This window comes from Saccopteryx bilineata, chromosome 1, assembly GCF_036850765.1.
Source record: "Saccopteryx bilineata isolate mSacBil1 chromosome 1, mSacBil1_pri_phased_curated, whole genome shotgun sequence".
In the NCBI taxonomy this organism is placed as follows: domain Eukaryota; kingdom Metazoa; phylum Chordata; class Mammalia; order Chiroptera; family Emballonuridae; genus Saccopteryx; species Saccopteryx bilineata.
This window is the reverse complement of record NC_089490.1, coordinates 167,430,244-167,448,603: the sequence shown is the minus strand read 5'-3', so window position 1 is coordinate 167,448,603 and position 18,360 is coordinate 167,430,244. Positions and strand designations below refer to the sequence as shown.

The 18,360-nt window shown below is 35.9% G+C and overlaps 1 protein-coding gene across 7 annotated transcripts in view; it reads left to right on the top strand.

The window, feature by feature from the left end:
- Positions 1–18,360, top strand: part of CLCN3 (chloride voltage-gated channel 3) — a 104,198-nt gene that overhangs the window by 65,522 nt on the left and 20,316 nt on the right. For all 7 annotated transcript variants that reach the window (XM_066279272.1, XM_066279254.1, XM_066279262.1 and 4 more), the window contains 6 exons: positions 735–892; positions 6,994–7,093; positions 8,874–9,061; positions 10,717–10,839; positions 11,910–12,116; positions 17,788–17,868. In XM_066279272.1, the coding sequence (XP_066135369.1) occupies positions 735–892; positions 6,994–7,093; positions 8,874–9,061; positions 10,717–10,839; positions 11,910–12,116; positions 17,788–17,868 (857 nt within the window). The remainder of the gene's footprint in view (positions 1–734; positions 893–6,993; positions 7,094–8,873; positions 9,062–10,716; positions 10,840–11,909; positions 12,117–17,787; positions 17,869–18,360) is intronic.

Below are 18,360 nucleotides of genomic sequence, written 5' to 3'. Positions count from 1 at the left end.
AATCTCTTGGTCATCTAGGCAGTGTTTGTAGTGATCGGGGAAAGTTCAGCTTCCAGCTTTGCCAGGTGATAGTTTTGTGAGGTGACATAACATTTATGATTGTTTATCTGTAAATAAAAGCGAATGAGTAATTTGAAACCATCAGACTAAGTCTTAAAGATTATAGAATAAAATAAGCTGGTTTCTTGTGTTTTATCTTTACAGTGTTTGTTTAAACATTAGAGTAGTACCACTCTTCATATTCTATATCACTTAGTTACATTTCCATGAAAATGACATACTTCTAGATTATTTTTGGCATAAAATGTATATTACCGCTACGTAATTTGTAATCACTTATGCTATTTGAAAATATGTACCAGCTTTTCTAAGTTTTTAGGGCTTTAGAAAAATTTCAAATGTTTCTTTACTTGTATGTCTTTATTATATGGTGTAGCATATATCATAAAGATATTTAATGTTTAAAGATGATTTGTCTGAAGTTACTTAGATGCCTGGCACTAGAATCTATGAGACAGGCTTATTTTTGATACTCTAGTATGAGTTTGAAAGAACATGTGTAATCACTCTGTTTATTTCCAAATTTTGGATAATTTTTCTTAATTTGGATGATTTTCTCCATTTTATTGTCATTATTTCTGGTGATACTCTTACTGGTGAACTTCTAAGAAGGTCGCATAGTTCACCGGTGTTTTTCATAAAACATAAATCATTGTCCCTCTGTTGCTCTGTAGGAACTCATTACACAGTGACAAATGGAGGCAGCATTAACAGCTCAACACACTTACTGGATCTTCTGGATGAACCAATTCCAGGTGTTGGTACATATGATGATTTCCACACTATTGACTGGGTGCGGGAGAAATGTAAAGACAGAGAAAGGCATAGACGGGTAAGTGTTTTCAGTCATTTAAAAAAAAATCATTTAGTAATATATTTCTGCCAGTGATCTCAGACTGCCGAAATATATGTTATATATTCAAGTACGTTTAAGCATTATTTTTTCGTTTATTTATACCCCATATCTTGTCTGCCAGGATTTGAGATAGCTGAAAGTAAAAATTGTATAGCAAGAAAAAAGAGAAAGGAAAGGGAAAACCCGGCCCATGAGTTTGGGGGAAGATTGAGCCAAGTTCAGGATTTGGAAGTCAGCCTGATTCCTGGCGTTGACAGCACTGCAGCTGCAGCAGAAGAGGAAACTCGTAGTGCTTATTATTATTCAAAGAGAGGAAACGTTCTGGGGAGACAGTTTTATGGTGTTTTGCTCTTTTATCTCATCTTGGTTTTTAAATTCTGAGGTATTTCTGAAATTAATATTGATTGTTGTCATGAACCACTATTCAAACAAGTGGCTTTTATGAAAAAGTACAACTAACAGATCTTTCTCGTTGTTTATGACTTACTGGTATAATGTAATCCAAAAAAAAAAAGGAATCTCTTTTACAGTAAAATTTCAGGTTTCAAAAAGTCCTTTGTAACATTGGGGTCTGCAATTTACTTGTAAATAAAAGTAACTGCTGAACAAATTCATATTAATGTATACATGATTTTAAACCTGAAAATTGGAATTATGATAAATTGTTTATGAAAAGTACAGCTTATGAAATTCAGTCAATATTTGTTTCAGGATTTGGAAGTCAGCCTGATTCCTTTTCTGGAAACATTAGTAGGATGTAACTAAAAATAAGACAGTACATGAAATCAGTGTTCTAATCCAGTGATTCTCAAACTTTTCGGTCTCTCATCGTTTTTAAACTGTAATCAATTATTGAAGATGCCCAAGGAGCTTTAGTGTATGTGGTTACATTAATTGATATTTATCATAATTAGATACGAAAACAAATTTAAAAAATATTAATTCATTTAAAAGTAACAATAACAAACCCATTTTGTGTTAGCATAAAAACACAGTTTTATGAAAAATAACTTATTTTCCAAAATGAAAATATTTAGTGAGGGATAGACATTGTGTTAACATTTTTATAAATGTTACCATTGTCTAGTTTAATAAAAGACTGTTGGCTTCTGAAGTCTTCTTCTGCATTCAGTCTATGATAAGTTGTTTTAACTCAAGTATATGGAGAAAATCCAACCTCACAGTTAGAAGAGCGAGGCATATTTTAATAACCTTTTGGATCATTTAGGATATTCTTTGATACTGCACCAGAGTGCCAAGTAGTAGTTTTTTAAAGGATAGTTGCTTTGCTGAAACTGCATCAGTGAACTTTCTGTCTAATGTTAAATTAAAACTCATTGGTTCACCTTGAACTTTGAAAGGATGATTTTTAACATCATGCAATGATTGATCATTTTGATTCACTGATTTATGCAGTTCTTTTAAGTGTTGACACTTCCCATTACATGATATAAAAAGACCATATTTGTTTAACACTCATCTCTTCAGAAAAATCTTTTAAATAGTGCAAATCTGTTATCTTTACAGTGATGATACAAGTTTTCTAAAATTCTAATTTTTACTTGAAAGCTCAAATTCTATCATTGGAAACAAATGCACATTTATTATACTTGAAATGACGGGCTTGCTTGGTTTGTGGTTCAGAAAATATTTGTCAAATTCCTAAGTACGAAAACCATAGTTTGATGTCTTTTCTTTCGAGTGAAAATGGTGTTCTATGTAAGTGTCCAGTTTATTTGCAACTCAGATCACAGGTACTTTGTCCTGAGACAAAACACTTATGTTATCACACGTACTATCGAAAAGACTGAATAACGAAGGCATGATAATTTTACTAGACATTCTTTTTTTTTTTTTTTTTGTATTTTTCTGAAGCTGGAAACGGGGAGAGACAGTTAGAAAGACTCCCGCATGTGCCCGACCGGGATCCACCCGGCACGCCCACCAGGGGCGATGCTCTGCCCCTCTGAGAGCGGCGACCAGAGCCACTCTAGCGCCTGGGGCAGAGGCCAAGGAGCCATCCCCAGCGCCTGGGCCATCTTTGCTCCAATGGAGCCTTGGCTGCGGGAGGGGAAAAGAGAGACAGAGAGGAAGGAGAGGGGGGTGGAGAAGCAAATGGGCACCTCTCCTATGTGCCCTGGCTGGGAATCGAACCTGGGTCCCCCGCACGCTAGGCCGACGCTCTACCGTTGAGCCAACCGGCCAGGGCTCATCAGAGACATTCTTAAATGAAACTGGCCCTTGTTTTTTACTGGGTTTCATGGCAGTGAAGAATATGATGACTACCAGTCCATTTAAATGCCACTGCCCTGATTCTTGCTGAGGAGCCAGCAGTTTTGTACAGCTTTCACATTATTTTTTAAAATGTTAACACAATGCAAAAGCACATCATGTTTTTTAGTATTATTATAAAAATAGTTTTCACCTCAAAGATACCTTAAGAAGGTCTTGGGGACCCTCAGGGTGTTTATGGCTTACAGTATGAAAACTTATTTTAATCCAATGTACCTAAATTAGACACACTCTAAATCCTGTATCTTATGTGATTGTTAGGTAAATACATTTGCACTTAGAAGCATATACATTTATGGAGTCATTAACATATTCAGGTTGGGGTTTAAATGTGCTTTAAAGGCTTTAAAGTGAGGTAGTATTGAAATTATCCTTAAGACACCCCATTCATAAAATTTCAGAGAAAATTGAAACTAAAGGAAACCACACCACACCCCTTTTTTTCTGATTATAAAAGTAGTCCACAGTCCTTAAAAACATTTCAAATAATATAACAATGTATGAAATATTAAGTGTCCTAGTTAATCATATCAATCATCTCTTTCTAGATAAGTTAGATAAGTTAGATGTTTGCAATACTTTCATCTGTGCATATATATATATATATATATATATAATTCCATAATATATACACACACATAAAAATTTTTTAAGCTTGGAAATTTTACACGTAGATGTTCTTACTGTTATTCTTAAAACATTAAATCAAAAACAAAACAAAACTATGTCAAAGCATATACCTACCTAATTCTTTTTCCTCCCTAAACATTTTATTATACTTGAAGCCCTCCCTACATCAGATTATTTTGATTACCATATCATTTCTGATACAGTACTAATTCAGTATTTTGCAAAATGGTGGTAATCTAATTGTTATTCCTCTCTTACTTATGAGCTTGAATATTTCTATAAAGGGAATCTTCCACATACAAGTTATTTGCATTGTAGAGGAAAGGGAGGAAGTTTGAATTCATATGGTTCTCTAGCATCCCCAAAGTTGACGATGAGGTTTTTGCTTGCTTGCTTGCTTAATTTTTGTTTCTGTATGTTCATATACTCATGGATTTAGACATATTTGATGTACTTCAATCATTACAATTGTTATAATTATTGATGTCCATGTTATTCCATTTTGACAAGTGGGAGCGTATTTTGGTTGGTGCTTGTGTCCTTTGACACATCCTTAGGAGACTTTGATGTGTTCTGGAAAAACAAGATGCTCTTTAGCTTATCTTACACATTCCCTGCACCAACCTGGAGTAAGCCCTTCCTCCAAGAAGTTCTGGTTCCTTTGGAGAAGAATGGTGTATAGGTGGTCTGGGCACTAGAGATACTTACTGCCTCTGAGTTGGTCCTTGCTAGCTTCCTAAGTTTATTGCAGCCTTCTCATTTAAATTCAGTCCTTTTTTTAACCTCTAGTTCATTAATCTGTATCTCCTTTCAGCTGTGCCAAAATCTCACCATCACATGTGTAATTATTTGGTTTGCCTCACTATACATGTACAACAGAGTCAGAATATTACCAACATTCTCACCAGCAATATGTTTACTGAAAAGTTTTAGTGTTTTCTTTTTTTATACTTTTTGTCCTTAGTGTTTATCCCACCAGGGTTATGCATACTAATAACTTTGTTTCAAAGTCCCCTACCCCCACCCCCGTCTCTTCCAACCTATTTTCTCCTTTCCTAAGTAATAATTTACATTTAACATGTTATGTCTTATGCTTTTAAAAAAATACAAGCATATATGTTTATATACTTATTTTTCTTGTATAAACTGTAGCATATAGTACACACACTTTTATCCAGCCTGCTTTTTCCCATGTCACATTGCATCTATTCTTTTTTAATGGCTGCAGAATTTTTTATGACATAGATGTATTGCAGTTTACTTAATCAATACTATATTGATGAACATTGAGATGATTTTCAAGTTTATACTTAATATCATAGTTTATTAAACATTACAGTAATTTTTGAGAAAAGGCAACATGGATTTAATGATTATTTTTGAAAGCAGTGGCCCACCTTCAATTCTAAAGAAAGTATCTGTGATTGGTGACATATTGTATAGGAAGAGTAAAATTGTCTTCTCCAACTTCGAATTTACTAAAATAGACCAGATATATGATATAGACCAGCTCATGTCTTCCAGCTGTAGCTGTCCTATGGGACAGTTGAGCACTGAAGTCCTAAGCAGAGAATATTGCTTTTTCCCTCTTTTTCTTAGCTAACTTTATCTGGATGCTGGTAGTAATATAGTTATTAGAACATGACTTGTTAAAGCAGCAGTCCTAGTAAAACAGAAAAGGTTAGGGTTTTAGGTTTAGAAGTGCTTTTTTTAATAAGTAAATTTTTATTCATTTTAATAGGGTGACATCAATAAATCAGGGTACATATATTCAAAGAAAACAATTTCCAGGTTATCTTGTCATTCAGTTATGTTGCATACCCATCACCCAAAGTCAGATTGTCCTCCGTCACCTTCTATCTAGTTTTCTTTGTGCCCCTCCCCCTCCCCTCTCCCTCTCCCTCCTCCCCCCCTCTCCCCCCCCTCTCCTTCCCCCCCCCTCCAACCCCCACATTCTTGTCCATGTCTCTTAGTCTTGTTTTTATGTCCCACCAGTGTATGGAATCAGGCAGTTCTTGTTTTTTTCTGATTTACTTATTTCACTCTGTATAATGTTATTAAGATCATTCTTTTTTTTTTTTTTTTTTTTTGCATTTTTCTGAAGCTGGAAACAGGGAGAGACAGACAGACTCCCGCATGCGCCCGACCGGGATCCACCCGGCACGCCCACCAGGGGCGAGGCTCTGCCCACCAGGGGGTGATGCTCTGCCCATCCTGGGGGTCGCCATGTTGCGACCAGAGCCACTCTAGCGCCTGAGGTGGAGGCCACAGAGCCATCCCCAGCGCCCGGGCCATCTTTGCTCCAATGGAGCCTTGGCGGCGGGAGGCGAAGAGAGAGACAGAGAGGAAGGCGCGGCGGAGGGGTGGAGAAGCGAATGGGCGCTTCTCCTGTGTGCCCTGGCCGCGAATCGAACCCGGGTCCTCCGCACGCTAGGCTGACGCTCTACCGCTGAGCCAACCGGCCAGGGCCAAGATCATTCTTAATAAGAGAGAAAGACTTGGCTTCTTGTGTCCTAATAGAGAGAGATCTGGAAATCAAATCTGTTAATATCCTATTGATTTCACCTTCTCTACTATATTCCCTAGAGAACATTTCTGTCTTACACAGTGATACAAGAGAGCCTCTGGGCCCTACCAGTGGAATTGGAGCTCTTCATACCTGCATATTTACAGACTTATAAATTTATTTTATAGCCCCTTTATTCATGACTATTCTATACTGCATTTATGAGCGTGGTACTGTTACTGACCTTTTAAAGAATATAATAATCCACATAACTGCTAGGAGCAAAGAAAGATTAGGGAATGACAGGTATTTTAAGATATAATGTCATATTTCTGTTTATATAAAAGACATATACCAGCTAAATTTGATACCATTTAGACCAGTCTGGCTCAGACTTGATGTGGTTTGTGGACCACTTGCTCTCAAATTCTTGTTAAACCTTTTAACAAGGTTCTTGTTAAAATATAGATCTCTGGGTAAAAGTGTGTCATCTGGTTTACAAGTATATCAAATACCTTTATTTTACCTTTTCCATTATTTATTTTAGAAAGTACTGTCCTATGTTTAATAATTGAGAAAATGTTAGATTCTAGAATTGTGACTTCAACTCATAGTTTGAAAAATGAAGCATAAACATTTCTAATTTCAGATCAACAGCAAAAAGAAAGAATCAGCATGGGAAATGACAAAAAGTTTGTATGATGCGTGGTCAGGATGGCTAGTAGTAACACTAACGGGATTGGCATCAGGTAAAAAAAGATTTAATGCAATCCTTTCTGGTTAACAGGACAATACATAGTTCACTCTCCTTTCCATAATTTTTTCTAGGTACTGTTGGATTTTTATAAGCATTTTGTTGTTATTTTTGTTTTTTTTTCCTTCAAAAACTGTTTTTAAATATAAGACTGAATAGCAGGAGGTTTCTGAGTCTACTCTTGGCTTTATCCAATTTTTTAAAAAATCTTTCTGGGCTCAGTTTCTGTATTTGTAAAGAACTGGTTTGGACCCAGATGATGAATAAAGTATCATTTAATGTTAACTTCATAATAAATAGGTAATATTTATTGAGTGCTTCCTATGTGTCATGGACTGCTCTACAAGCTTTACATGTTTGTACACCTCATGGCAATCCTATGGGATATGTGTTATTATTATCACCTTTTTACAGATGAGGGGACTGCAGCGTAGAGAGGTTAATTAACTTGACTAAGGTCATACAGCTGGTAAGTGGCCAAGCAGAGATTTTGATTCAGGCAGTTTAACTCAAGAGCCTACACTTTCAACTGCCATGTTAGTTAGAGTGACCACAAAGTCCCTAAGTGTGAGATTTTAAGAATAGTACTGTATTGAAGAACTGAAAGCAAACACTCAAGATTGTTTTAATGACTTTCAGCTTCCATCGTGAAGATTATGTCCAAAAGAAAATTAAAGTTTGTGTGGAGAATGGGGGGAAGTACTGATATCTCTAATTGACATGTACAGAAATTTTGTGGCCATTGTGTACATAACTCATTTATATATATATTATATATATAATATATATACAATATATATACACACACACACACATACACACATATACATATTTTTAAATTTTATCTTAGTGAGAGGAGAAGAGGCAGGGACAGACTCCCGCATGTGCCCCAACTGGTATCCACCCAGCAATCCCACCAGGGAGTGATGCTTTGCCCACCTGGGGCCCTTGCTCCATTGCAACCAGAGCCATTTTTTAGCACCTGAGGCGTGGGCATGAGGCCATCCTCAGCACCCTGGGACCAACTCTAAATGGAGCCATGGCTGCAGGAGTGGTGCAGAACACAGAGAGAGAAGCAAGAGGGGGAGGGGTGGAGAAGCAGATGGGTGCTTCTCCTGTGTGCCCTGGCCAGGAATTGAGCCCGGGACTTCCACATGCTGGGCCAATGCTCTACCACTGAGCCAACTAGCCAGGGCCCTCATTGATATTTTTATATGATGAAAAGGACCTAGATTTTGAGCATACATTTGTGTATTTTTTTGTATTTTGTCAGTAAATGATCTTGATATATTTAATCTTTTGTTATTTAAGAAAAGAAAATGAAAGTCACAGTAATTCATTAATGCTAGGAGTTTCACTAATTACTTCTAATGGACATTAATTTTAATGAGATTGAGATTATCTTTAAATCTATTAAGTTTTAGATTAAAACATACTAATAAAAGCTCTGATTTCAGTAACCAGATTTGTGAACCTTTTGCTAAGATATCTTTTGAAGATGTTTTAAACACCTTTTTGAAAAGTCACAATTAATTTGAGTGATGTAACTAGTTCAATTTCAAAGATTAACAGTTTTAAAGACTAAGTATTTATAGTTTTTAAAAAGGGATATAAAGTTATTGATAACTAAGATTTGATCACCTTAAAAATCACATGATATTCCCTATGTGACCTCTGTTTGTAGAGTCTCTTTTTCCTTGGCCCTTTTAACTTGATAGTTCTTAACTCTCTCAAAATGAACTTAAGTTTTTAACACCTCCAACTTGTTTTTATAGGGGCCTTGGCAGGATTGATAGACATTGCTGCCGACTGGATGACGGACCTGAAGGAGGGCATTTGCCTTAACGCACTGTGGTACAACCATGAACAGTGCTGTTGGGGATCTAGTGAAACGACGTTTGAGGAGAGGGATAAATGTCCACAGTGGAAAACATGGGCAGAATTAATCATAGGCCAAGCAGAGGTAAGTCTTGCTTTGTCTCAAGATGAATTAATAATTGGTGTAGTGAAATGAATCTCCAAATCATTTAATTATAGAATTAATCACTTATTGGATGATTTCAACCTGCATTAAAGGAAAATAAGAAAGAAATGTAATAGAATAGAATGAAAAATATCAGAGTACTTTGCAGCAAGTAAAATGTAAGTATTGGTTCAAAAACTCTTGTGTTAATTACACAGTCATATACGAGTCTACTGGGCTGTGGTGTGAAATGTATTTCGTAGTGTAAAAGTACAACAGGATTTGTGTATCCACACAAAGTTATTATAAAGTCAGGTTATTAACACTGTTTAACATTCTGCATCACGATTATTTGGGAAGTATGAATTCTCAAAAAATTTTAGTAAAATAAACATTTTAATTAGAGATATATGGGAGAAATCCATGGATTTTTTCTTTTTTTTTTTTTTAATAAATTTTTATTAATGTTAATGGGATGACATTAATAATTCAGGGTACATATATTCAAAGAAAACATGTCTAGGTCATCTTCTCACCAAATTATGTTGCATACCCCTCGCCTAGAGTCAGATTGTCCTCTGTCACCCTCTATCTAGTTTTCTCTGTGCCCCTCCTCCTCCCCCTAAATCTCTCCCTCCCTCCCTCCTGCGTCCTCCCTCCCCCCACCCCTGGTAACCACCACACTCTTGTCCATGTCTCTTAGTCTCGTTTTTATGTTCCACCAATGTATGGAGTCATGTAGTTCTTGTTTTTTTCTGATTTACTTATTTCACTCCGTATAATGTTATCAAGATCCCACCATTTTGCTATAAATGATCTAATGTCATCATTTCTTATGGCTGAGTAGTATTCCATAGTGTATATGTGCCACATCTTCTTTATCCAGTCTTCTATTGAAGGGCTTTTTGGTTGTTTCCATGTCTTGGCCACTGTGAACAGTGCTGCTATGAACATGGGGCTACATGGGATTTTTTCTTTATGGCATTACAGTATTGAAATGATTATTTTACTTTTGATGCTTTATAATGAACCTTTTAACCCTTTGAGTAGTGAGTTTTTTTCATGCTTGCTGACCCCCAGGAGTGAATATTTTTTCAAAAAATGAAATTAATTCCAGTTCCAATTTTATTAACTTAAAATCATGTTTGTTTGATAACCAATTTATGCAAACAAGAAGAACATACATTTGCCTTTTTTTAATGTTGCCTTACACAGTTTTAAAGACGTACGTGTATAATCGTACTCTGCATGGTCAGGAGGCACGAGGACGTACATGAACGTTCATACTACTCAAAGGGTTAAGAGTTAGACTATTACATGATATTTTAGTTACGTTATCATATATGTATATGTTTTTAAATTTTTGTGATAGCTGAATTTTAGAGATTGAAGTATAGCTGAGATTCTGGACAAAAAGACTAGGGATCAGGAAGAAGTTAGGAAAAACATGAAATAGATTAAGGCTCCTTGGATTATATACAAATATGTTTTTGGATTCTACTTAAATGTTTTGTTCTTGTAAAGCTTTTATTATTGTGGATGTAAACCAGGAGCCTTTACAAGTTTTACCCAAATTTCTTATGAGGCAAGCGCTTACATTAGAGAGAGGTGCACTTATAAATTAAATTCATACTAATGAAGTATTTGCTTTTTAGGGTCCTGGTTCTTACATCATGAACTACATAATGTACATCTTCTGGGCCTTGAGTTTTGCCTTTCTTGCTGTTTCCCTGGTAAAGGTATTTGCTCCATATGCCTGTGGCTCTGGAATTCCAGAGGTAAGCCATGAATTATTTAGTATCATTAAACATTTAGTAATTGTTACGATGTTTATCTTTTTTGTCCCTAGAAAAAAAGCAGTTATTTTTCTGGGAAATTGATTTGTTATATGAAAAAGAATTATTTACTGTGGAAGTTGATTTTTTTTGACACCACTAATTAATTACATGTCCAGACAAATATCAGAAGACTTATTTAAACCCCAAGAACCTGAAAAAATATCTTATGACCTAGTTATTTGACGGATTAGTTGATGTTTTACAATTATAAACTTGATTTAAATATATTTATTCTCTTTATATAACTATATTTTAATTAGATAAGTTAATTCTTGAATTTGGAAGATAATATTTATAACCATTTTATACTTTAAAATAAATATTTGATCATGGTGAGTTAATCACACAAACTTTTGGGTTTTATTATTTATTAGCAGTAAAGGAGATTATACTTAGGATTGAACATGATATTAACTCATTTCTTTCCCCCTTCTATTTTTGTTTGAAATAATTTACCCACTTTTTCTAGTGCATTTCTTTTTAGAAAACCTAAATTGTGATTTTTAAAGTCTATTAAGATCTTCAATAAGGAGCAATATCATGCAGTATTTAAGCAGTTGTCACTCATACTTCTTGACATGTAGGCAAATATTACACATAATTACATGCCTGAGAAGGCATATCTTTATTTCTGACACAGAATGTCCAAAATGTATCTAACTATATTCTATTTCTGTAACAAATATTCAAATTTGCTCTTTTCTGGTCATGTAATTATAATACTTTTATTAAAGTCTGTATTCCCTTTAATGGAGTCTGAGATTTTAGTTTTATTTATGAGAGAGGGTTGCCTTCTATCTTTGCTTGGGAATAATGTTAGGACATGATATAAATTTATTAGATGTAGCATATTAGTTAAAGATTTGAAAGATCAATTGTGAATTATTCATAGTCCACCAAAATTTGCAGGGTGGTTTTCTGAGTAAAGTTAGAGACTACCTTAAGTTAGTTAAGTTCTCGTGTTTTTGTTTTCTAAAGGAAATTAAACTGCCTTAATCTTTCTTTTGTAGATAAAAACTATTTTGAGTGGATTCATCATCAGAGGTTACTTGGGAAAATGGACTCTAATGATTAAAACCATCACGTTGGTACTGGCTGTGGCATCAGGTTTGAGTTTAGGAAAAGAAGGGCCCCTGGTACATGTTGCCTGCTGCTGTGGAAATATCTTTTCCTACCTCTTCCCCAAGTATAGCACAAATGAAGCTAAGAAAAGGGAGGTAAGTGTCTTGTAGTTTGACCTATAAATAAAGGTCATATAGACTTATTTGACAGGTCATATAGACCTGTCATATAGACTTATTTCAGTGAAGAGCTTTCTGGTGTTAAAGATCACATTTTACTCTACTTTTTGGATAAATTTTGTATTCAGATGAAAAATTTAAAGTGAATATTGTTTGCTTCTTTTTTTGTGTGCATGAATAATTGCTAATGTCTTTCTAGTATTCATCTCTAGTGCTGCTCAGTTTATTGTGTATTTTAGAGACCTTTTATATAGACTATCTAGTTTTAGTTGAATTTCACAAAGGTCTTTCCATTGTTTTTGCTTTGCTTTACACCTCCCCTCCTGAAGTGTTTCTCAAATATAATATTATTTTTACACTTATTTCTCACCATCAGTATTTGTCCAGGGTTGAGAATTTTTCCCCCCATTGATTTGAGAGAGAGAAAGCAAGGGGTTGGGGATGGGGAGGTGTAGAGAGAGAGAGAAGCATAACTTGTTTTTCCACTTAGTTCCATTTAGTTGTGCACTCATTGGTTGCTTTTTATATATGTCCTGACCGGGGATCGAACCTGTGATTTTGAGACCCTGGGATGATACTTTATCCATTGATCAACCCGTCCAGGGATGGGAAATCTGAACAGCTGTGTTTTCCTCTGGAGAAGTGTCTAATGCCAGTGGGAGTTGTGTCATCTGCAGAGACCTTCCTGGCACCATGGGGAAGTTTTGAGGGCCTCTAGGACCTCCTGAGGTTTAAATCTGAGATTTCCATTAAAGGGGATATAGGATTCTTCTTTATTCAGCTGTTTAGGGAAGTTTCTTTTACTGTATTTTTAGGCCAGCCTAAGATCCCCTAGGCCCCTGGTCGGCATACCGCGGCTCACGAGCCACATGCGTCTCTTTGGCTCCTTGAGTGTGGCTCTTCCACAAAATACCACATGTGGGCACTACCCCAGTAAGGAATGTACCTGCCTATATAGCTTAAGTTTAAAAAAGTTGACTCTCAAAAGAAATTTCAATCGTTGTGCTGTTGATATTTGGCTCTGTTGACTAATGAGTTTGCTGACCACTGCTAGGATATCTTTAAACTTTATATATTATAGAGTTTCCCTGATGTTTCTAGATTGCTCTGGATATTTTCTAGAAGGAAAACAGGCTCCTGAGAATTTCTGTGTTAGCTCTAGGCTTTGGAGGTCCAGTTCTTCCCTGTTTTCCCAGTCTAACCTGCAGCCTTAGATAGTACAGAGTTTTTTTTTTGTTGTTGTTTGTTTGTTTTATTTATTGATTTTAGCCTGAGATAAAGGGAGAGAGAGAGAGAGAGAGAGAGACAGGAACATCAATCTGTTCCTGTATGTGCCATGACAGGGGATCGAACCAGAAACCTCTGTGTTTTGACCAATGCTCTAATCAATGGAGCTATCCAGCCAGGGCAGTTTTTTTTCTGTTTTTAAGGTACAATTTTTTATGTTACTAAATATTGAAAACTTATTAAACTATTTAATTTGTCAGTTAAAATAATCCGAATTCATTTTAATGTTAGCTCTGAAACGTTGTCCTTATATTGCTAGTAGTCTAAAAATGGAACGTTTCGGAGCATCCTTGTTCCATCTCTAGATAATTGTGATTTCAATATTACCATATGTAACAGCAGTTGCCAAACTTTTCCATCTCATAGTGCATATAAACTAATTCCTAAATTTTTGTGGCACCCTAAAAATATAATTTTTGATCATCTGACAAAAAAAAATTATAATTTTGGTTTAGTCATACCAGATAGCCACAGTATTTCTGACTAAATTGTCAGGTATTGCATGTTTTAAAAATTCCTGCGGCACACTAATTGAAAATTGCAGCTATATAACAAAAATAAGTAACATTATTGACTACTGTGTATCTGGTTCTGTGGCAGATTCTTGCATTTTAAAATTTAATTCCACAATAATTAGATTAACTTGGCACTATTATTCTCATTTATATAAGATCTACTGGAAAGTTCTGTCCGTTTTTGGAATAAAACGAAATAGAAATTTTTCTTACTGTCAATAAACTTTATTAAATAATATAATTGCCATTATTATTAATGATTTCTTGCCAGCATGAGGGCAATTGTATATCCCATTTTTGAAAAATGTTTTATCTTTTGATGCAAAAAATTGAACCAGTGCTTGTTTGATATCTTCTTCATTTTTGAATTTTTTGCCCTTCAAAAAATTTTGTAAGGACAAAAATAAGTGATAGTCGGAGGGTGCTAAGTCCGGGGAATATGGTGGATGCGACAGACATGCTTCTGTAGCATTTCTTCCTTGTTGAAATTCGTAAAAATTACAGTGTCGTAAATGAACTTTATCAGTAGCCATGGGTACACTATCGCTTCACACATAAGACTAACATGAATTAACTTTGTTTTAGTTAATTTGCTACGTCAGTATGTATACATTAAGTGATAAAAATAGAGAGGCACACATGTGCCAAATAAACATGTGCTTATGTGTTGAAACTTGTTGTGATAGAAACGGACAGAACTTTCCGGTAGACCTTATATATAGAAACTAAATTAAATCTTGGTTGACTTGCCCAAGATTACATAGCACAGTGTCAGAGAGTGTGGATTAAAATTTACTTTTCTCCCACTCTGAAGTCTGTACTCTTACTATTCTACTCCTACTATGATTGTGTGGGCATGTGTTTGTGTGTATTCAAAACAAAACCTAAACCGGACTATAGCATGGCAAGTTAGTGGCTAAGTGGAACTGTAGCATTTTTCTCCCAGTTGTTCAGTCTCTTTCTTTTTTCTTTTTTCCTTTGGTGTGTATGTGTGTGTTTGAAAGAGCCAGAGACAGAGAGAGGGACAGATAGGGACAGGCAGACAGGAAGGGAGAGATATGAGAAGCATCAATCCTTTGTTGCAGCTCCCTAATTGTTCATTGATTGCTTTTTCATATGTGCCTTGACTGGGGTAGGAGGGGCTATAGTAGAGCGAGTGACCCCTTGCTCAAGCCAGCAACTTTGGGCTTCAAGCTGACCTTTGAGCTCAAGCCAGTGACCATGGAGTCATGTTTATGATCCCATGCTCAAGCCAGCGACCCTGTGCTCAAGCTGGCCGACGCTCTATCCATGGCGCCATTGCCTGATCAGGCAATATAGTTCAGTTTCTTTACTTGCTATTGTGCCTTGATATTTGGGGGTAAGATTTTAATTTTTATTCATTATAAGTGAAAGTATAATTTATTAGAAAATATTATAGAAATTAAATTCACCTAAATTTTAATGTAATACATTGATGGTTAGTAATGTTTGTGATATTAATTTTATTCTGTCAGCTTTTATAAAAATGTCTAGAGCAGGGGTAGCCAACCTTTTTATACCTACCTCCCACTTTTGTATCTCTGTTAGTAGTAAAATTTTCTAACCACCCACTGGTTCCACAGTAATGGTGATTTATAAAGTAGGGAAGTAACTTTATAAAATTTATAAAGCAGAGTTATAGCAAGTTAAAGCATATAATAATAATTACTTACCAAGTACTTTATGTTAGATTTTCGCTAAGTTTGGCAGAATAAATCTTTATAAAACAACTTACTATAGTTAAATCTATCTTTTTATTTATACTTTGGTTGCTCTGCTACCACCCACCATGAAAGCTGGAACGCTCACTAGTGGGTGGTAGGGACCAGGTTGACTACCACTGGTCTAGAGTTTACTTGTTAGTAAATCATTAATGCCTTATATTTTGTTCATTTTCCTTGACATTTTTAAATTAAAAGATTCTTAGATACCTACTAGAGAAATTAAAACCTGTATGAGTTATAGGGACATGGATGTTAGCATGATTGTAAAATTATATTTTAATAAATATAGAATTGGAGAAGTCAGATAAATATGTTGTTTACAGTTCCATTAGTGGGGGAAAGAAAACATAAAGTAAGTTAAATTTTCTCTCAGTCCTCCCCCATATAAGGAAAGTCTGCATTCTTAAAGCCAGATACAATTTAATTAAAACAAATATTTGTTGTCTGACCTGGTGTAGTGTAGTGGATAGAGCATTGGGCTGGTACGCTGAGGACCTAGGTTTCAAACCCAAGGTCACCGGCCTGAGCACAGGCTCACCAGCTTGAGCAAGGGGTCACTGGCTTGAGCATGGGATCATAGACATGACCCCATGGTCGCTGGCTTGAGCACAGAGGTTTGAAGCCTGAGGTCTCTGGCTTTGGACAGACATCATTGGTTCATAGAACCCCCAGTCAAGGCACATATGAGAAAGCAATTAATGAAATACTAAGGTCCCGCAACTATGAGTTGATGCTTCTCATCTCTCTCCCTTCCTGCCTGTCCCTTTCTCTCTGTCACATGCGTGCTAAAACAAAAACAAATATTTATTTTTTAAAATTATTTATTTTTGTATTTTTCTGAAGTGAGAAGTGGGGGCGAGGAGGCAACAGACAGACTGCCGCATGCGCCCAACTGGGATCCACCGGGCATGCCCACCAGGAGCGATGCTCGGCCTCTCTGGGGCGTTGCTCCTCTGCAATCTGAGCCATTTTAGCGCCTGAGGCGGAGGCCATGAAGCCAACCTAGTGGCCAGTGCCAACTTGCTCCAATGGAGCCTTGGCTGCGGGAGGGGAAGAGAGAGACAGAGAGGAAGGAGAGGGGGAGGGGTGGAGAAGCAGATGGGCGTTTCTCCTGTGTGCCCTGGTCGGGAATTGAACCCAGGACTTCACATGCCGTGCCGATGCTCTACTGCTGAGCCAACCAGCCAGGGCCAACAAATACTGTATTTATTTTTAATTTATCAAACAGCAGCCTTTGTTGTTTACATCTTTAATTATCTACAACTTTATTTTGGTGATTTCTAATTTCTTTTTCAGAAACATAAAAATTGACCACTTGAGGAAATGCTTTGGTAGCCTCAAATATTTACTGAAGTAGTGAAAAAAAAATAAAGACCCTTAGAAAAATAATTACAAAATAATGCCCAGTGCATTTGTATGTGTAGTTGGCGTCACACTGGTAGGAACTGGGCGGTGTCCAAGTGACCGACCAGGAAATTGGAGAGAAGGTCCACAAGGGAGTTTGTTCTCTTATTTGGGTTCTGGCTGGTACGCCTGTGTCAGAGGGGTGGCCACTGTTTGTGCCTTCAGAATGAGGCTCTCCATATTGGTGGTGGCAGTGCTTTCAGAGGACTTGGGGTAGTGAAGATACAGGGAAACTCAAGAGGTTTTCAGTTCCTGGATATTTTACTAGGATTTGGAATAGAGTAATTATTAATGACGGTGCAGTTAGCTCTGAAAATCTGAAGAAATCATACCCTATTTAAAAGTGAATAAGCAGCTCTCCCCTCAAACGAGTCCTGGATTTCTCCATTGGTCTTCACAAACAAACATCTTGAAAGTTGGCTGTATTTATTGCCTCTTTTTCACATCTCATTTACATTAGTATATCTTGCACAAGTTTTTTTTTTTTTTTTTTTTTTTTAATATTGAATATATGAATGACCTTTTAGTTAAAGCAGGAGAGAAAAAAAATCTTTTTAGAGGAAATATTTGCCTTAGCTTGAGGAGGAAGGAGATATGTGAGTTAAAATCAGAAATCAGAAGGATCATTTTGAAGAATTTTTATTGGCAGAGACTTGAATTATAAAAGCATGCAATAAGCCCCATCCCTGTTTTTAGGTGCTGTCAGCTGCCTCCGCTGCAGGCGTTTCTGTAGCTTTTGGTGCACCGATAGGAGGAGTTCTTTTTAGCTTGGAAGAGGTAGGTAAAAAAATACAGCAATTAAAATTATATGTAGTTACCATTACAAATAGTATATCTGGGCACACTTTGCAGTTTTATATCTAATGTTATAGATGTAGACTTGGTTTTTACATTGTCAAATTTAATTTCACAGATATTTTTCACTCATACATAAAGAGGAGTATATTATGTTCTTTAGCTTGAGAAAAGTCTTTTAAAATATTTTGTATGTATAAACATTAGTTATTTAAAATTTAGATCTCTTGCTTTATTAAAGTAAGTAAATATAAATTTGACTTAATAGGACATACTTAAAATAATTTATTCCTATTGGCTGAAATACAGCCTTTTTATTTTAACATTTTAATCAATTTCTAAATTATCTTTGTAAGTTTATCTTGTGTGATTATTTCTGTTGTAGTCGTTGATGTTTAAGGACATAATTTTAGTCGCTTTAGTGGACTATTTTGGGGTTTTTTTGTATTTTTTCGAAGCTGGAAACAGGGAGGC